This window comes from Poecilia formosa, unplaced genomic scaffold, assembly GCF_000485575.1.
Source record: "Poecilia formosa unplaced genomic scaffold, Poecilia_formosa-5.1.2 Scaffold9, whole genome shotgun sequence".
In the NCBI taxonomy this organism is placed as follows: Eukaryota; Metazoa; Chordata; class Actinopteri; order Cyprinodontiformes; family Poeciliidae; genus Poecilia; species Poecilia formosa.
This window is the reverse complement of record NW_006799948.1, coordinates 219,879-239,735: the sequence shown is the minus strand read 5'-3', so window position 1 is coordinate 239,735 and position 19,857 is coordinate 219,879. Positions and strand designations below refer to the sequence as shown.

The following is a 19,857-nucleotide window of genomic DNA, read 5'->3' as shown; positions in this document are numbered from 1 at the left end:
GACAATTAAAAGAAAATACAATTTCATAATAAAATAACTCGCATGAATTACCTTTTAAAACTTTTTAAATTAAATTTGTGGGTGCGCAGCTTAGTGGAGAACGAATATTTAATCGAAAGTGTGGCTAGAGAACAGAAGACTGATGAACCTACCGACCGTTGTTTAACGGGGTGCATTCAAGAAGTTTCGAAAGAGCCGCGTTTCGAAATGTTAAATTCTGTAGGAGGGAGACGAAAAAATTAACGTGAGTTTTGAATGCAGCTCGCATCAGGCGAAGGAGTTGCCCTCTCTAAACAGCATCAAATTTATGATCATTGAAGATTAGAAAGGTTTCCAAGCTAAACGTGAAAAGTGGTGCGCGTTGTGTCAATTTAAAGCAATTTAAATGCAACCTTGGTGAGCAGTTTGCAATAACTTTAATCTGCGGAGAACACTCTGACTTGTGATTATCCACGGATGGACCTGGCGGCTGTCGCCTGAGATCATCGTTTTCGATCGGCGGAGAGACCGACGCCGACGAGCAGGATGGTGGAGCGGTCGGACCGAGCCCCTCTGTTGGACTGGGAGGAAATCCCATCCGCGGAGAAACCCGGCGACGATGCCCCGGCGGCGACTCCCTCCGAGGAGCGACTGTCGAGCCAGTCCAACAGCCGCGGCACGGCAGGATGCTCGGGGTTTGGGTGGAGCAGCGGACCTGGGGGTCCCACTCCGCCCCGCAGGTCCGAAGCAGACGGCTGCAGCGCCCCGCCCGCGACCTCCAGCGCCCCGCCGGCGGCCACGGAGCGAGCGCTGCCGCCCGACGAGGAGGAGCATCTCTCGGATTCAGGAACGAGGGAGGCGTCGCTGGAGGACAGGATGGTGAAGTGGGAGGAAAAGGACCAGATTGTGTCTGTCTTTGTAGTTACATTTAATACCAGAACAGGTGAGACAGCTAATATGTACAAATTGTTTTCAGGAAGGCATGAAATATTCTGAGTAAATTAAGGATTATGTATCATTTAGAACCATCCTTTCCAGGCATGATGCCTAGAACAAAATAAGCGCCTGTCTGAGCAAACTCTGCAGATCATTCTCCCACAGGTGTGGCTTTTCCTGATCTTTCTCTCCAAGTTTAAAGACAAAGTCGAAAGTCACGACACATTTTCCCTTGCCAGATCAGCGGGGGTTTGACCAAATGTCAGGATAAGTGATATAAATCAATCAGGCGTCGCCTTCAGCAGGAGGTAACCCATACATTTTTAATAAGGGCTGTCTTGAAGATTGGCAGAGCCCTGGTGAATCACTTGCCAGATGGATTGCTTAGTCGGTGGGCAAATCAAACACAGAATCAATGAATGATGGAGAAAAGCTGCTCTGAATGGAGGACAGGAGATTTTCTGCAGGGTGGAGCTGGGCTCTTTTATGGGTTTGCGGCATGTGAAGCTGACATGACAAGCAGGTTGCTACTGTCATCCTTGTTCAGTAAGAAGGAATCATTACTGCGTAATTATCACTGCATGTTACAATCTTGGGTGAGAAGAACGCAAATAAGAGTGAAAAGTCAATAATATAATGAGCCTCCAGCCCACCAGTGCCATGATGCTACAGCGTTTAACAATAACAATCAATGTACATCTAGTAAATCATTGCATTATTGAAAAAGCATTATTTTTAGTAAAAGAAAAAAATGTTTATAATCACGGAGCCCAGATTTCTTCACAATAAAGACTTCCAAAAGCATAGTTTCAGATGAACCATTTGAAATCACACCTTGAATAAAGTTGCAACTTACAAAAAAGAAATTGCTAAAGTTTTAACATTTAAGAAATGTTTCTGGGCCAAAGAATCTGAGAATTATTTACTTTCTTTAAAAAAATCTAGGCTAGTTTTGTCTCAGTGTAACAGATGGTCCAGAATGACACTCTTTATATAAGCAAGTCTGATTTTTATTATTTATTTAATTATATTAACAAAAGGCACTTGCTGCTGAGCTACAAAACACTTTGATCAGATTTCAGCTGAGTAAAGAAAAACAAATCTGAATAAAACTAAAGTGTATTGCAAGAGCATTTCTGCTTTTTTCACAATCTGTTGCCTAACAACGATAAAGTTCCACACTGCTTTTTTTTGCACTTTTTTAATTGCACAAAGAAGTGCTTATTGTACTTCTTTGTGCAATTATGCACAAAGAAGTGCATAATTGTGAATTGGAAGGGAAAGGATACATCTTTGCACATCTATTGACTCATATTTTTGCCTAGTCTTTTCAGTTGTGACAATGATTTTCCAAGTCTCTCACTGAGACTTTTATTTGGCTTTTCTTGGATTTATTGCTCCATCCATCTTTCCCTCAACTATAATTAGCTACCATAAGATTAAAACAAAAGCTTCTAGTTAGATCCTGATCTAAAGATGCAAATTATTTCAGTATTATTTTCTTATTATAAAAGGAAAATATTTACTTTAAGGGTTAAAATGCAACCTAACAGTTGTTCAATTTGAATTTAAGTATCAAAGTAAATGGAGCTGGAGAAAAATGTACACCACACTTTTCAGACATTCTTCTTTGTTTCTATCTCCTTAAAAAAAGTGTCGTGTTGTGTTCTTCCACTGTACAAATAAGTGTTGCTTTTTGTTGTCTATCATATCAAAAACATTCTGTAGTTTATGGTGGGAAAAAAAAACGTTGGTTTGTTGACAAACCAGCTCATATTCCTGCAGAAGGTTGTTTGACTGACACACGTAATCGAACGCCGTCAACTCGCTGAGTCACGTTCTCTGTTTGTCTGCACCTGTCAGGCCCGGTCTGCTCAGCCGAAGCTCACGGCGACTTCCACGTCCCGTTTAGCTCCCTGAATACGAATGTACCCGTCTGTTTATGTTGTCTGCGTGTGACACAGGTAACATGTTGGAGTGGTGTCTACCCAAAGACATGGACCTGGAGGGAGTGGAGTTCAAAGCCATTGCCAGCGGCTCCCACCGAGTCAGCACGGACTTCATGTGAGTGGCTCTGTTTGCTGGCAAGCAGAGTAAGCCAGCTTCAAATATTAGGATGCGGCCCCAGATCTCCTCCCTCCCCCCAAAACCCCCACCACCTCCCATCCTGGCAAAGTGCTGTCTGGCGCAGCCATCTGGCAGTGCCTTCGCTTCTCCCTGACTCACTGCCTCATCTTCCATCCCCACATCTTTCCTCCTTCTGCAGCTACTTCCGGAAAGGCCGCTACTTTGGCCTCGCCTGTTTCGCCAACATGGCGGTGGAGAGCACGGAGGAGAGGGGGGCCCGGATGAAGTCGGTGGGGATCCTGTCTCCGTCCTACACGCTGCTCTACCGCTACATGAGCTTCTTGGAGCACCAGGTCAGGTAAGGAAGGACCGTCTTTAACGGCAAGCAGCTTCTGGCTTCAGCAAAAGTCTTACTTTACTTTCCTCTTTTAGCAGAGATCAACATTGTGACACGACTGTTGCACTGTCACGATTACATTAAAACTGCTGACTCACTTTCTAATTATGACTGAATTGTAACCACAAACTCGTCTTTCACTTGGCCGTGCTTGTAGGAGACACCTTAAGTACACATTCACACCTGGAAACCTGAGCTGGTCTGATCACTGCACAGTTGTGCTGGGATCAGCTGGGGTTAAAAGTCTTAATGTAGGGCATTAGGGTGGCTTTAGTGTCTAGTCAAAGCATTCACACTATAAACTTCAGTGTGTTTTACTGGGATTTTATTTGTCAGACCATCACCAGCCAGGTTATATTTATGATGTGGGAGGAGAATGGTGCTTCAAAGTTATTCACTAAAAACTGAGGTGTGCAATTATATTCAACTAAAACCCCTTTACTCTAATCCCTTCAATTAAAACTGAATGCCTCTAGAAGTCAAACATTTTGTGAAGACAGAGGAACACATCAAATAGGTCAGGAATAAAATGTTGTTTTAGGACAATTATGAGTCATATTCTGGTCAAACAACAACAACAACAAAATACTTTTAATGGTTCAACATGGTGGTAGCATCATTTTCTGTTGGAAGTTGCAAAAGATTTGAGATTGAGGCAGAGGTTGGTAAAAAATCTACTCAAGTACTGAGTAATTGATCAAATTATCAGTCATTTAATATTTAAAAATTAGATGGCCCAAGATATAAAGTTAAGTGGAAATTGTATTTTAAGGACAAAAATAATATTTCATGGCATAAAATAAAATCAACCAAAATATTTTTTTCAAATCAGTTTCTTTCAATAAAAAAACTTATGAAACTTTAACAAAAACTGCAGATGTGTCTCTGTCGAGTGAAGCTTTGGTTAAAACATGTTTGTTCTTTGTTCATTGAAGAGACTCCAGAAATTTTACTCAAGTAAAAGTAAAAAGTACAGTGCAGTAAAAAATACTCCTATAAGTAAATTTTTTCGAAAAAAAAAAAAAAACTCAATAAAAGATAGAGTAAATATGTTGTAAATATGAGTTGCTACCCAACTCTGAAATTAACTCCCAATAAATTGAGATAAATCAAGTTTAAAGCTACCATGAAGCCATCCTGTCACATTCCAAAAAAAGAAAAAAGAAATGAAAAGACTTTATGGAACTGCATTTTGGAGCAATTACTTCAGAGAAGCAATAATATGAATTCATTGCCATTCATTCACTTTGTTGACAAAACCTTTTGAAGCCTGTCTATCATCTCACTTCCATTTCATTAAAAATGCACCATGTTATCTCATAAAATTCCAACAAAGTACATTCAAGTTTGTGGTTGTAATGTGACAAAGAAAATTACAAGATGTATAAATACCTTAGCGAGGTACTAACATTTTAATCTTTCCTTGAATGAAGTAATGCTGAAAGCATCAGTATTTCAGTCTTTTTACATTTTGATCCAGACAAAAAGGAATAAACCCCCTTCAGACGACTTTCTACTTCTGCTTTCTTTAGACTCTCAATGCCAGACTCACACTTCCTTTTTTTCAGTTGAACACACCGCTCTCTACACAATCGGCTTCTCTTCTCTCCCTCTCCTTTCTTCTTGCACGGTTCCCACACTGCGGCCTCCAGTCATGCAGTGCTCCTGCTCATCATTCCCCCACATATCTCTCTCCAGATTCCTCCATCTGACGGCTGCTCCGGTAGTCGTCACTCCTTGTACAAAGGGCGTGCTGTTGGTCACGGGGTGACTCAAACGTTAAGGAATTTCTCTGGTTTCTTCTCTCCTCCTGACAGTCGAGAGCCGAAATCCTATTTTGCTCTTAGAGTATTGATGGGGAAGTATGGCAACAGTCGGACGAAGGACAAGTAAAGGAACTTAGGTAACTGTTTGAAAATGTTTGGTGTGAGAGAGAACTACGCAAGACTGGCGCAAGGGCAGGGCATGTAGGAAACAGTGAGACAGTGGTGTGTGGTAAGGCCGACGGGCCGGTTCAAGGGATGCATCAAGGATTTTTTTGTTTTCCCTATATTTTAATAGACTGTCCAAGAAATGGCCACAAAGTTTCTTTGTTAAGTTACCATTTAAAGGAACTTAACTGATAAAATAATCTTTGACATTAACTATGAAGCTGCATTAACTGTGATGTTTTCAGTCCTGATTTAAAGTCGCCATCAGTTTCTCTCCACATCTAACGAAGGCATTTTTGGAGCCCAGCAATTTAAATGCAGTCTTCAAACTTTTAATTCTGGTCACTGGAATATGGAAAAGCCACCATTACAAAAGTTTAAACTATTGGGAATAAAAGTATGCACCATTTTTTTTCTGTCTTTTTTTGTTTGTTTGACAGGCAGCCTCTCCAGACCGCTAACCTTCTGTTTTAAACAATTAATTTATTTTGAGCATTAGGCTGTAGTAACCTCTGACTCAGCTAGTCTGTAGGGTTTCATCTGGCTCAGTGACTGTTGTCGTGTGGTAAATGCTATGCGTTACTTATGGTAAGAGATGCCGTAACACACTGTAGCATGATATAGGAAGAGCAAACAGATTTGAAATAAAAAATACTGAGTATGGAGCCTTGAGGAACACCACATGTGAGGTTCAGTAAAATAAAAACAGAAGGTTTTAGGCAGTATTATACATTTATAAACTTTTTTTTTTTTTTTGCTTCTAAACGGATTTTACATCTCTTATATGTTTTTGTTGTTCTCACGTAAATCAGATTTGAAACTCCTGAAGCATCATTTTAGAGGTTTTGCCATTTCTCTTTGCTGTGGTCGGATATTTTTCCCAGCCTGACTTACATCTCGTCAGTCTTGTTACCCAATGACGGTTTCCAGGTCACGGACAAATTCGTTTGTGTAATTAACTCCTGCGGCTGACGTGCTCATTTGCTTCACAATGCTCCTACAATAATTAGCGAACGCTTAACCCAGCCTTTTCCGGTTTTCATTTTCAATGTTTTTGTTATTGTCTTAAGATTGTTGCTGTCGTTGGGCGACGCGGAGGTGGAACATCGTGATTTTTGTCAGCTGCAGTCAGAATAGCTTTGCTCCGGGACCTGAAGCCATCTGTCCACGCGCTGATTAGTGCTCTCGTTTTTAGACTGTTTCCAGCACTGAGTCGGAATAACACGGGCAGTATGTGGATTTGATTGGTGACTCAGCTCATTATACTGAACGTGCACCACCAACAAATATTTTCCCGTGGCCGTAAAAGCTTCAGAGTTTATATTTATTATAATTTTTCCGGTCCAGATCTCTCTTGATGCCATTTCTTCTCCTTTCCACAGACTCCAGCTTCAGTCCCCGGGACACTACTCACCCCTGGAGGCCTTTTACGAGGACAAGAGGGCGCTACTGCCCCCCAGTGGAGAGGATGTTATAACTGCATTCCCAGACAACGCATGGGGCGCTGCGATTAACCACAGCATGCACCCTGAGATGAAGGTAGGAGAGATCTTCACATTTCTATGACAATAAAATGGTTTACTTTTTTTTTTTTTTCAGATGATGAATCTTTCCGTATGTTTCAGTAGTTTCTCCCTGTGTTTGTGTTTGGGATAGATCACTCATCCAGCAGGCTGCATGTCCCAGTTCATCCGCTTCTTTGGGGAACAGATCATGGTCCTTTGGAAGCTGGCTCTCCTCCGAAGGCGGATCCTCATCTTCTCTCCTCCGCCTGTGGGTGTGGTCTGCTACAGAGGTGGGACACGTTCTGATAAAAACGTCCCACGCCATCGAAAGGCGTGTCAATTCTTCTGTTTCCCGTCCTCCGTCAGTGTACTGCTGCTGTTGCCTGGCCAACATCTCCATCCCCGGCGTCGGCGTGGCAGTACCCGAGTTCCGGCCTTTCTTCTACGTTAACGTCGCCGACATCAGCGCCCTGGAAAACGAGCTTTCCTATGTAGCATGTGAGTGGATTCGCAAAACATTTCGCACCGAACGAGGAAGTCGATGGTAACCGGGCGCGGGACATGTTTGCATGTTCAGGTACGACTGAGAAGATCTTTGAGGAGAAGAAAGATCTGTATGATGTGTATGTTGATAATCAGAATGTGAAGACCTACCGAGACGGGCTGAAGCCTCTGCTGCGCCTCAGCGCCGCCGACAGAGAGAAATATCGCAAGCTCACCGAGCAGAGGTAGGTTACTCGAGTTACACAGTGAAATTAGTATTTGTTTCCCTCTTTGTTGTGTCTCGGAAAACTATCAATACGCCTTTAACGGGTGGTGTGCACTGTTAGCCACACATATAAATAATGGCTGCTTGCAGATGTGCAATTATACAACCGCACATGTTTGAAAAGCAGAAGTGGAGCCTCCTGCACAACCAACTAGAATGCAGAGAGTGGTTTCTGAATGATGAGTCATCAACAAAACAGCCATTAAACCAGCTGACCAAAAATGCTGGAGCTCCACTGTGGTTGCTAAGTGACAGCACAGTTCACATTGAATGTGACTCCATATTCCAGACTGTTTTGAAACGGCTCCTTTTCCAGACACCAAGAAACATTAACTTATTGCCAAAAAAATAACGGCTGAGTGTTTTTTTTTTTTTTAAATTGCTTTGAGACCCGAGTGGAAATATAAAAACGTGCAAAAAGTACATTTTGCATAAAAGCGGTATGACTACTTTTGCAAGGCGCTGTATATTCTTAGGAGCTCGCTTTAAGGAAAGGTTTGTTGTAGTGAGACCATAAACAATTAGAAGTGTCTGTGTCTGTAGGCAGATGTTGCTGTATTCCCAGGAGGAAAATGGAGACTGTGTGTCCAGCGAGGAGGATCTTTTTATTTTGTAAGTACATCATAAATTTTTATTAGCCCACTTTTAAATTACAATCCTGGATGCAGCTTAAAGTTAAATCCACCCTTGAGTTCTTGTTTTCATTTACAACAAACACAAATCAGTGTTTCTGACCAACAGAGTAAAACTAACCAAAGGGAAAAACACAGAACAGTGTTTAAAAAAGTGGAAGGTTCAGGGAAGTTCTCGTTCTGTTTTACTTCTGAAGGTTTTTCCTGGAGCAGAACAACAGGATTTTCCAGACTTTGAGCGAGGTGGCAGGGAGCCCGGATCCCACCGTCACCCAGGACAGTGTGAGGGCCATGGGTCTGGATCCCCATGGAGACAGACTCTTCCTGCTCCACCTGCTGGAAATCTACGGCTATGACAGTCTGCTGGTTTCAGAGCAGCTGTGCTGCAGCTGAGTGTTTTTATTGTTTTTTTTGTTGTTTTTTTCTGTCTGTCATCACTGCTGGTTTTAACACAGGGGGCTTATCTGCCTCTGATTGCTGCACCACTGGCTTTGGGTCACTGTTGAAGGCGCCATGCTGTAATGTTTGGTCTCCTCCATGACAGCCAGAACGTCTGAACTCAGTGGTACCGACAAAAACGTGGTAAATTCTACTGAGCAGAGCCTTGTGGAGATTTCCATACAGCTGTTGTGTTTGATATAAATACTGAGCCATGTTTTTTGTTTTCCCCAGACTGTTTAAACATTTGACTAGATAAACGAAAACCGAACCGCACAAACGTATTAAGCCAGCAAGTTTTACAGTACGAAAGGTAACTAGAGGTGGGCTTCCTGTAAATAAGGCTGATTTGTCTGTGATCTGTGTGTCAGTGTATGTGTGTGATATCAGGTCTGAATCTCTGCCAGTGTTGCACTTCGTGTACCGTGTTGCTGGATTTTAAAGAGACACTTTTTTGCCCAGGTGATCCAAATTAGGGCTCAAGGTCTTTCACCGACACGTCAAACTGCCTTTGCTTTCACCAAGTACGTCTGTAACATCACCAACCAAGTGACATTTAGTGACACAACGTATGTCTGAGAGGAGAATGTTTGAAAGACACAAAGGCAGCAGGTTGGTTCTAGAGATGTGTTGTTTATTTTTGCACTTTTAGACATCAGGAGTTGAGCTTTGAGATGAATCCTATCAACATACAAGGCCAATTTAGCTCCATTAGGAAAAATAATTTTGTCATTGACCAAAAAAAAAAAATCTTTCAGAGCAAAAACACAAAAAGCACTGAAAGCATCCATTTCTATTACAATGTAATGGAAAAAGTAGACTATTTGAGTGGAGCTACCAAGATTTATGTAGCTCAACAGCTCCCTCTGGCTTCGATTAGATGTATTGCATGATTAAGATCCAACATGTTCGACCTCTTAGCGTCTCCGCTACAGTTCTTTTCCATTGACGTTTCAGTTACTTGAAAGTAACTGTTTATTCTGCATAAAGAATATAAAATGACAGCTAATAAATGTGGTTTTATATCAACCCCAGTGAGAATCTGGGGAGTAGTTACTGCAGCTTCTTTTGCGCTACAAGTAATCTGTAACAATATACAGTGCCTTGCAAAATTACATGTACTCCTTAAGCGTTTCCACATTTTTGTCACATTACAGCCAGAAAACCTCAATGTAGTTTAGAAGTATTTTTCTGTATTAGCTTCTTTGCAGGGTTAACACAATATCAGTCAGGATGAATGAGAGTTTGACCACAGATTTCCATGTAGATTCACATCTGGAGTTTGACTAGGCCTCTCCAATGAATGAATGAATGAATACAATTGATATGCATTTAGCTCAATTGATTAAAAAAAAAAAAAGAAAAGGCAGACATTATTTTGGAACAAACCATTACGTGTCTGGTTGTATTCTTTAGTGCTTTTTGTTCATTTGCACACCTTAAAACAAAAAGAGGTATTCTGGATGCCCTGGATTTTATTTTGATTTATTTAAATAGAGGACTTGATGAAATACTTGCCACATATTTCAGCTTTTGCTATTGTGTGTAGCACACATAAAATTAGATAACACACAGAATTATGTGGCCAAAATGTGAAAATGTTTAAGGGGTATGAAACCAGTATACCACTGTATAGCCACACAGCTTTTAGCACATCTTACTTTTGGTGATTTTAAAGGTTAATCCGCATAGTTCTAGAAATCACACTCAAACCCCCCCTCAAAATGTGCTTCATTATAATCATCTGTAGATGAAAATACACCCCTTTGTTTTAAATGCATACAGCAACACACTGCACAGTAAGATAACCCAGAGCTTTAGTCAGTGTCCTGCATTAACCATGAGATCCAGAGGTCTAACTCAGCAATTCGTTTTCTATTTTAGTTTTATCTGTAAGATATTAAATGTGAACCTAAATGTGTTTTTATGTAAAGAAATGGGATCAGCTGAATGTGTTTTATACAGCAACAGTGATCTCCCTGGTCTCTCCGTGTATGTCAAACCCACGCGCCTGTACACTGTAAGAAAACATTTCCACATCTCGCCAACTAAATCTACCTGCACAAAGCAGAAGCAAACATCTTTGTAGTTAAGGATAGTCCGAGTCATGTTAAAAACACCTTTGCTTTATTTATTTTCACCGTCAATCATGTCAGAAATAAAGTGCACAACCACTTTTAATAAAAATCCTTCTCTTGCTCTTATTTCAAATATTCCTTTATCTGTTAAAGTACATGCTTTTAGGATCGTTTTCCCACAGTGAGGATTTTCTGTTTCCGTGGATCACAAACTTCTCACCACCGCCAGTTTAAGTACGGTCAACCAGTTCTGTTTCATGTCCAGATCGTCGCAGGAGAACACGTGGCTGTTTTTGGACTGTTTGAGACTGAAATGGTTCTGATCCTGCAGCTCCTCGATCACACAGCTGAGTAACGGTACGGTGAGCAGGGGCTTCTCGTCCTGGACACAAGGGAGGGAAAGAAAGGACCAACAATGGCTGTCACTATATATAGAACAAATATCAATAAGAATAACCACTTCCACTTGGCAAAATTCCTCATACTGGAGTGTCTAAGCTGTGCAAACAGTCAGCAAAAAGTTTCAGTAGCAGAAAATGAGTAGTTTTAATAAGTTTTGAACATCTACTGTAAATGTCGGAGGATTTTGAAGGAGATTTACAGATTCAAATCAGGCTCCTGGGAAAATAAATGAGCTTTTCTACTTCTGCAGTCAGACAGATTGAAACAATCCACAGCAGTAATGTGTTAACCTCCAATTGTCTATTCATTAGAATCTACTCAAGTCCAGAATTATTTATACCCCTAGCAGATTGAGATTTAAAGTAATATTTTCATTTTACCAACATCTTTCTTCTGACTGAATGTCATATTCTTGTCCTGAAGTGGCCCAACTGTAGCAACGATACGAGGGTCTTTATGACTGTAATGCCCATATTTATTTATTTATTTTTTTACTAATTATTGAGAAAGATCTAATGTCATAAATAAATCTACATATCTCTGGGAAAACGGTCTCCTACAAGCTTAGAGTTTTGTTTAGTGCTGTGACATTTGGCCACAACAGTGACTGATCTGTCAAAGATCATGTTTTTTCTAGCTGATGGCAGCTTCCTTATCATAATAATATAATCTAAAAAATGTCAACACCAGGTGTTCAGTACTATTGTATAAAAACGTCTTTTTCTACCAGCCACTGCACACCACTATTTCAGCACTTTGAAATGGTTGTTTGCAGTTTTAATTTACTGTGCAATATTTCAAACTAACATCTTTTTACTGATGTCATATTACACCAGGTCAAGATGTGTAAAAATCCTTAAAATGAATTCATCTTTTAACGCAGTGGCAACAGAAAAAAGTAAAAAGTGTGTAATGGCAGATAAACGTCTTTTCAGCATCTCTCTCTCTGTTGCATTTGTAAATATTCTACAAGACATCTCATAAAAACAGTTACCTTTTTCTTTAAGCGTTTTGTACTTCATCTATACTGACCATAAATAAAAGATTGTATACAGATAAATTGATGGATCATTACCTGTGGAGTACTGTACACATGGAAAAATGGAGGCTGAGTCCCACTGACAACGCACCACACTTCTTGCCAAATCGTGGAGTTGTCCCCGTACTGTAGGAACCCACTCAGAACACAGTCCATTGATCCTGGATATGCTTCACACTGGGATGAAACCAAAAGCAAAACTTGAATCAGAATGTCGCAGGATTTTCTTTCAATAATCTAGTAACATAAATGTTGTTGTAGCCGCAGCTTGACTGGGAAAAAACCTAAAGCAGAAAAAACGCAATCCAGCATCACAGGATATCCTACCTCCAACATTCGTCTCTTTTTTCGCTCCATCCTCTCGGCTCTCTGGCCAGCCAGGACGGAGTAACAAGCTTTGCACACTTTGTTCAGCCTGTTGCCGTCGTACTCTAAAGCCACTTTGTTGTCTGAACACTTCCAACACACCACCTGGGGGGGAGAGCAGACACCATCACCTGTGAACTGACCTTGCGTTGCGTTCTGTTTCGTACAGTACAAAGCGTCCGGGTCCTCACGTAGCCACAGGCGCGGCAGTGATGTCTTCTCCTGGTGAGTGCATTGAAAGGCTCCTGGCATGTCATACACAGGGTCACCTCATTGTCTCTGATCCAGCGAGGGGCTCGTCGGCCAAGTTCCTGTACAACAGGTGTGTATCTTAGTGTTTGTTTTTTTTAATCGCACACAAGGACCAATTTGTGGCTGCAATTTTCAAGAAAGTATGTGATCCAACCTACAATTTCTTCTGTAGGTTCTTTAGTAGGCAGTTTGAAGGTTTCGTTTTTCTTCTGAAACACATCAATGGCTTCCTGAATCGCCTAGAGATAGAGTACAAATTAGAAGTCTTTCTGTGACTTCAGCAGCAGTTAATGTACTGCAGCTAAACAAAAATACCTTTATCCAGTCGTCTCGCTCCTGCTCAGAGCTTGTGAAGAAAGTAAAAACTGATTACATTTAATTGAATGCGACATGTAAAGTGCTTATTGAAAATCCACTGCTTGAATTTAATTGCTAAGGCTGCAGGGCATTCATTTTACTTTGTGCAAGTCTTTGAAAGTAACATAATGCATGTCCATTAAAATCCATTCAGATACATCCTGTATGAATCAGAAACTTTAACTCTTGTTTTCAAAGAGCTGTGGACTTCAGCTGTTAGGAAATGCTGTGAACCTACCTGGCCTGTAGCTCCAGAGTCTTTTCCTTGCCAGAGACCTGGAAGGTGTATGGGTGGTCTTCATTGGTCGTCTGTTGCGTTTGCATGCCGTCCACGCCAATCCTGCAGCGGACAGTAAACCGCTGCCCAACCAGGCTGAACTTTGCGCAGCAGCACAGCAAGAAGTTGTTAAACTGTGTACGCAAAACACTAACGTTAGTATTAGTGTGGCGAACACTGGAGGAGATGTTTTCCTGCACACAACCGACCAAGAACAGATGTCTCTCCATAGCCGACGTGTTCCTGGCAGAGAGTTTCAGCAGGCGACCTTCTTTGAGAAATTCGTTAGCGGGGTTGACCACTTCTTCTTCTCCAACCATCTCATAAATCTCCAGAAGCCGTTTCAGGTTCTCCTACGATGAAACAAACATGGACTGAATTGATCTGCTTAAAAACCCATCAGTACTGTGCCTATGTTGTTACCATAGCCCATAAAATAAAATGAAAATATTGAGGTGGTGAAAACCGTTAACATTAGTTCGAATCAGAACGGTATCAAAGTTTTGCGTCTACGCACGGCTTTGTGGATGGCGCTGTTTGAGTGAATTGCTGCCATAGAAACAGCCTCCAAGGATTCTATGGGGGAAAAAGTGAAACAAGAATCTCAAACACTTTCAGAACCGTCTTAGGAAAACTCGCAATAGTTACAGTATAAACAGCATCTTCCGTACTCTTTGGAATCCCTGGCAACAATGTGTAATTTAATCTTTTACTTCAATAGCATAACCTCATATCCAAAAAAAAAAGAAAAATGCTACAAAGTCTCTTCCAGCCTTTGGTCTGTAATGGTTGACAGGAAGACTTGGTAGCTGCCAGATCACTTCAAGGCATTTTTTTTTTTGTTCATTTTCATCAGTTTACGTCTTGTGGTTTGGTGCAAAATCACTTACTGTTAGCAAGCTCATAATCTGGGTCATCTTCAGGAAGCTTCTTCAAGTAATCCTTCAGTAGCATCTCATAGCGTGGAACCCTCTGGACCGGTTCCAGCATGTGGTGCTGCAGGGTGAGGTTGCCGCACAACTCCTGATTCTAGCAGCACAAACATAACACCATCGATCAGATCTAGGCGAGACACGTGGAGATGTACAAATGCATCCTTGCTCTGGTGAGTGTTTCTTGCCTGGATGTCCTGGATGATGTTTCTGAAGGCAGATGAACGTTCGGTCCAGGTTCTGACCAGTTCTATGGCTCGGTCAAAGTTCCTGATGTAGTCGGCATACATCCTCAGGAAGGGTGCGTGCTGCAGGAGAGCTTTACCCAAACCAGGGCTTTCATGCCTTCATTGAAATGTAGCAGAAAATATTTTAATGCCTCAAACAATTCCTATAATAAGGACATTTTATGTTCATAAAAAAAAAAAAAAACAAGATGCTATTTTGGCCAGGCCTGATGGTGCAACGTCGTGTATTCTCTAGTCAGGTATAAAATGGTTCCCCCTTTAATGAAAGATTAAGCAGCGATACCACTAAGGAAGTTACTAAGTAATTAGAACCTAGACTCACCAGTGCATGATGCAGTTTTCCAGATCAGGCAGTAGAAACTGGCTGTGGAATGAGTAGATGGACGATATGTTGGAGAAGATATTTTTTATCACGTCAGGAGGAAATGAGCCACGATCGGCTTCTTGTGTAAGCCGTAAGCAGAAGACCTGCACAGAGAGTTAAGAAGCCAAGGTCACGAAGCAATGTTCATTATCATTTTTACAACTTCTCTTTTTAATTATGCTCAGATTTGTAGTGCATGGTTGCATTTACTTATTTCCATAAAGGAAACGAAACCCGCAGTGCTCAAGCCATCTGTCCAACCTTGTTTACTTCAACGTAGCTCATTCATGTTTGCTGCAAAGATTATTTTTGTCCATCCTCTGGCACCAAAAAAGTTACCACATATTCATTTACCTCATTCCTATAGCACTTAACCAAACTTTTAAAATGCATAAGTTTTATATCTTTTTTTTTATAAAATCAAAACAACAAAATGGAAAGTTCTGTTACCTGGTCGACAAGGTATAGACGGGCCACATACGTCCTCTCTGTCTGCAGCAGCTCATTAGCTATCCTGTATAGTTTCTGTTCTTTGTCATCTTCACTTTTTGACTCACTTCCTCCACTTTCATTCATTTTCTCCTGATCTTCCTCATTATTGTCAGCTTGTGAAACGAGGAAACAGCTCTCTTCTCTAGCGGTCGCTTTAGTCCACTCACAGGAATACACGCTAGCGCGTCCTCCGAGTGCCTTGCCTTCATCCATTAGGCTTTCTGTTGACTCTTCACTCTGCTGTATTTTGCCATTTTGTTGTCCTGGGGAAAGTTCGGTGCTATTACTGCAAAATCGGTCTCCATCTGTGGTTCTTAGCTTACAGTCTGGGGTCTCGATATCGACACCAGGCCCATTGCAGTTAGCTGATTTTAGAGGAGCAACTTTTTCAGGAGGAATCCTGCATGGAAGGTAATTTTTTTTTTTTTTTTTTTTAGAAATGATCTTCATGCATAGAAGTAAAAAATAAGAATATACACATCAACCAACTTCCTACCTGGTTTCATTCATGTAGACTATTAGATCAGGCACGCTTAAAGATTTTTCTGCCTTCTTCTCTCGTTTCTCCAGCTTCTCACTTGAGATTCTGTGCAGGCCCAGAAACGACTTGGAGCTCTTGGCAGGGCTAAAGCTGCCCATCTTCTTCTGAACGGGGCTCGGGGTGCACAGCTTTCCCATGAGAGGGCTACGGTTTTTGGGGGACAGCTTAGCAGGGCCGTGGCCCGTCTCCCTCAGTGGACTGTGACCCTGAGTGCTTATCTTAGCCAGACTTGGAGATCTTGAAACTAAACAACTTGAAAGGTTTGGAGCCAGCATGGGATGTTCCGCAGACACTGGATTCAAAAAGTTGCCTCCTCCACCTCTGACTGGACTGGGCGACCCTTGACAAGTCTGTGGGCTAACGCAGGAAATGCAGATTCTGCAATCTCTGTTGGTTGAGCCATTTCCTTGTTGAGGTTTTACTGTGTCTGAAGTGGGATGGGAGGCTTGATCTTGTCCCGTCTTCTGAAACTTCTGAAGGTGAGCTGGTTTAGGAGTCGCTATAAAGACAGAAGGTTCGGTGGGAAAATGTTTCATCACTGCATTGTTAAAAAAACAAAAATAAACAAAACAGATTTTCCACCAACTCAAACATTTTTTTAGGGTAATTTAACTGTTTTTCATGTAAGATTTACCCTTCTGTTGATCCACAAATGAAATTTTCCGTATGTTCTCAAATATTTGCAAAAGTATTACGTGATATTTTGTAAAAACACACAAGCGTCACATGAAGAGGTTTGTATTTTTGAGCTTACTTAGAAACTTGAAAGGAGATCTCTTTGATTTCCTGTTTTCATAATCCTCATTCGTATTAGGTTCGGGGTTTGGTTTTGTTCCAGAGAGAGCGTCGTGAGCACGGCCACAGCTGTGAGCGCCGCACGCTCCGCTGTCCGCATCTAAAAGAAAAAAAAAAAACACCGTTATCTCTTAAGTAAAAAAATGCAGTGTTAGTCAGCACTTATTTGATGTTTGGTAACATTTTAAAATTCCTTCAACAGTTAAATGATGTGTAAAATTGTTGTTGCTACACAGAAGCATTACTGAAACCACAGGTCTGCTAATTAATGAGGTATTAAAAGCTTTTTTGATATATATTACAACATGTATTCAGCCAAAACAAAATTGCTGCCAGTCTCTATTCAATATATGAAACTGATGTTGTATTGTACAGCAAAAAATAAGCACCAAATACTTTAGTTAAATTACCTCCTGCTACTGGTCTACAGCTGTCTACAATTAACCCAGGAAAGATTCTTAGAAGCATTACAAACACGTCCACTGTAACTTCAAAAAATCTATAAAAAATTTGCAGCATAAAACAAACATGTTACATTTAGACTTTATAGCCGATTGTTTTCCTACCTGCATTTACATCCAAGTTGGAGCCAGATTAGCCCTGGTTTGTAGGAAAGTTGATCTATTTGTGCTTATGTGAGGCTGATTTGTTGGTCATGTGAAGAGGGCTAAAGTCCGCTGCTTTCTCAAGAAGAAACTTCTGTTTTTTCACTTCTGCTTAACTGTTTGAGGCAAACCTTTGCCAGACTTACATGCTTCACTGCTGCTGCTGTCTCCATAGCAGCAGCGCAACGACATGCACAGTTTGTCTAAGAAGTTCTCAAAAATACAAAGGATAACTGAACTTTTAGATATTTAAAATGAATCCAATGCATTTCTGGCTCTTTATGATATAGATTTCAGTGCAAATGCAAATGAAAAACCCTTGGACTGCCATTTCTGACACGTGGTGATATGGGACGATGGTGGTGATGTCTGTGGGTTTCTGGTTCAATTCCCTTCATGTCGACCTCTGACAGAGGCCCAAAATCAGTTCAGGTAGGTTAGAATGCACCAATGCTCATAGTTTACCACCTATATATTTTGAAACAATTTCACAGATGCAATTTTAACTAGCTCTCATTCTTTATTCATATTTTGCCTGAAATAAAGTAAAAAAAAAAAAAATAAATAAAAAAATAAAAAAAAAATAAAAAAGAGTCATGAAGTGATTCACAAATCAGGATATTGATTATGCTGCCACCTACCATTTTTATTCTCTCCTGTCGTATCTGCTCACATAAACTGTACTTTTACCATGACTAATTTCCATAAACAACTGCTTAAAATCTTCAAACAGAAACCTGAAACTTTGATTGAAAAACTATGATTTTTTTTTTTTTTTTAAACCGTGTGTAGTCATACATTTGGCTTGTATTGTATGGGTTCTGTTGCTTCTGTCTAAAACTTACGCCTTGATTTACTGTGTAGCCCTTTTGGATGGCACGTGTTTGTGTGTGTGTGTGTGTGGGAGGGGGTTTCTCTTAAAAAGAAAAAAGAGCAACTTTTACACTTGCACGTTTGTCCATTTCCCCCCAACATTTATCAGAGTATGGCTTGTACTGTTGGATCCTCCGTCTAACAGTACCAATGAAGCAGGCAGTCTTTAAAAACAGTTCTTCCTCACAGAGAACAGTAATTGCTTTGTATGAGAATGTGGGTCTGTGTGGACTAAAGAAACAGTTTATGTCGAGACACACAAGCAACGTCTGGGCTTATTCAGTCGATGTGAAATAATACCCTCGTCCAACAAAGTCACCAAGTGTGCCTAGTACACACTGATGCCCTAACTAAGAGGCTGCCCTGGTCACCTCTTTCACGCTGTAGCCCTTTTTGAAAGAGCATTTGAATGCACACTCCATAGATTAGTTTTTTTTTTTTTTTTTTTTTTTTTTATAAAGGTTTTATGAAACCAAGTTAACATTTCACCCTTCTGGGTCTGTGGAGTTTTTTAATGCACTGTGATTGATTGTGTTGATGCAAATGTCATACCATATAGCCTGGGTGCATTTTTGTGGTTAACTGTGATATGTTTTATGACCTTTTATACATCTTTTAGCACCCCTTCAGTCAACATTTTTTCTAGACCAAATTGCTTTGGGTAAAAATAAATAATTGGATTAATGTTTCTGCAAGTTTTTGACTCAAGCTCAAGGCTCTTGCATAACAAAGTGAGGGGAAACAAAAGCAACTCAACCTTTAACAGCTAAAGTGGGATTTCAGGAAGAAAATGAAAAATGATTACATTATTTTTATTTCTACAACACACCTTAAAATAGCATTTTCTGTATTTAAGAAACAGGTAACTGTTAATTGGCAAATACAACACGAAGAAGCAAACAAAAGCATTAATATTAGAATTCCTAATTGGTTCATAACACAACCGCATTTGTGCTTGAGGTGGTTGGCAAGAGACCGTTTCTGGGTTTTTTTTTGTTTGTTTGTTTTTTTTATCAGAAAGCTACATAGTGCATTGACAGAATTTATTCAGCAGCGACCGGTGATTTAAGAAAGCCTGTTTAAAAAGAAAAAAGTTGAGAGTAGCCACCTCACCTGGGTCAAGGTCGTTCCCCGTCGCACCTTTGTCTTTCCGTCGGACTGCCACTCGTCTAAATTCCTCCGCCTCACGGGTTCCTGTTAGAGTCAAACTGTTTCTTTTCTTCAAGTCGAACATTGTTTCACCTGCGAACTGTGAAACTCCAATGAAACTTGACAACATGACGCAGACCATAGAGATGCTACCCGGTGTGTGTGGTTCTCGTTTCACGTGTATAATCATCGGCACCAGCTGTTGAGAACCCCCCCATTTATTTACATGAACACGCCCCTTTCTTTATTTTCTCTCTACATCTAAACGCTATTTAGAGAAAATGGAGGCGCTTGGAAGGTGAATAAGGTATTTCTTAAAAATGTTCTAATAGAATTAGCTTTTTTTATGATTTTTTCTTTACAACAAAAGCATATATATGTGTGTGTGTGTGTGTGTGTGTGTGTGTGTGTGTGTGTGTGTGTGTGTGTGTGT

At 40.7% G+C, this 19,857-nt stretch overlaps 2 protein-coding genes across 4 annotated transcripts; one reads left to right on the top strand and one right to left on the bottom strand.

The window, feature by feature from the left end:
* Window positions 1-31: 31 nt before the first annotated feature.
* Window positions 32-10,014, top strand: LOC103155649 (protein LCHN-like). Of its 2 annotated transcripts, none has more exons than XM_007577401.2 (9): window positions 32-922; window positions 2,880-2,979; window positions 3,182-3,340; window positions 6,693-6,849; window positions 6,967-7,105; window positions 7,182-7,313; window positions 7,393-7,543; window positions 8,128-8,196; window positions 8,414-10,014. In XM_007577401.2, the coding sequence occupies exons 1-9, from the start codon at window positions 526-528 to the stop codon at window positions 8,607-8,609; spliced, it is 1,500 nt and encodes a 499-aa protein (XP_007577463.1). In that variant the 5' UTR covers window positions 32-525; the 3' UTR covers window positions 8,610-10,014. The 2 variants fall into 2 exon arrangements, with proteins under 2 accessions (XP_007577463.1, XP_016518933.1); XM_016663447.1 differs by having other exon boundaries at window positions 8,113-8,196.
* Window positions 10,015-10,759: 745 nt separating this feature from the next.
* On the bottom strand, window positions 10,760-19,646 carry LOC103155656 (FYVE, RhoGEF and PH domain-containing protein 4-like). Of its 2 annotated transcripts, XM_007577413.2 has the most exons (16): window positions 19,389-19,646; window positions 16,757-16,897; window positions 15,958-16,501; window positions 15,420-15,861; window positions 14,928-15,073; window positions 14,546-14,702; window positions 14,316-14,454; window positions 13,943-14,001; window positions 13,635-13,778; window positions 13,387-13,559; window positions 13,107-13,137; window positions 12,950-13,030; window positions 12,731-12,850; window positions 12,501-12,644; window positions 12,210-12,350; window positions 10,760-11,114 (listed from the first exon to the last, which is right to left on the bottom strand). In XM_007577413.2, the coding sequence occupies exons 1-16, from the start codon at window positions 19,612-19,614 to the stop codon at window positions 10,938-10,940; spliced, it is 2,865 nt and encodes a 954-aa protein (XP_007577475.1). In that variant the 5' UTR covers window positions 19,615-19,646; the 3' UTR covers window positions 10,760-10,937. The 2 variants fall into 2 exon arrangements, with proteins under 2 accessions (XP_007577475.1, XP_016518918.1); XM_016663432.1 differs by lacking the exon at window positions 16,757-16,897.
* Window positions 19,647-19,857: the final 211 nt, after the last annotated feature.

Bases quoted from the DNA above. Each gene is read 5' to 3' on its own strand.
- LOC103155656 (XM_007577413.2), bottom strand. From the start codon at position 19,614: ATGATTATACACGTGAAACGAGAACCACACACACCGGGTAGCATCTCT. The intron at 14,455-14,545 runs GCAAGAAACACT...TTGTGCTGCTAG, and splicing joins ACATCATCCAGGACATCCAG to AATCAGGAGTTGTGCGGCAA. The intron at 12,351-12,500 runs GTAGGATATCCT...GTTTCATCCCAG, and splicing joins AAAAGAGACGAATGTTGGAG to TGTGAAGCATATCCAGGATC.
- LOC103155649 (XM_016663447.1), top strand. From the start codon at position 526: ATGGTGGAGCGGTCGGACCGAGCCCCTCTGTTGGACTGGGAGGAAATC. The intron at 923-2,879 runs GTGAGACAGCTA...CGTGTGACACAG, and splicing joins TACATTTAATACCAGAACAG to GTAACATGTTGGAGTGGTGT. The intron at 3,341-6,692 runs GTAAGGAAGGAC...TCCTTTCCACAG, and splicing joins TTCTTGGAGCACCAGGTCAG to ACTCCAGCTTCAGTCCCCGG.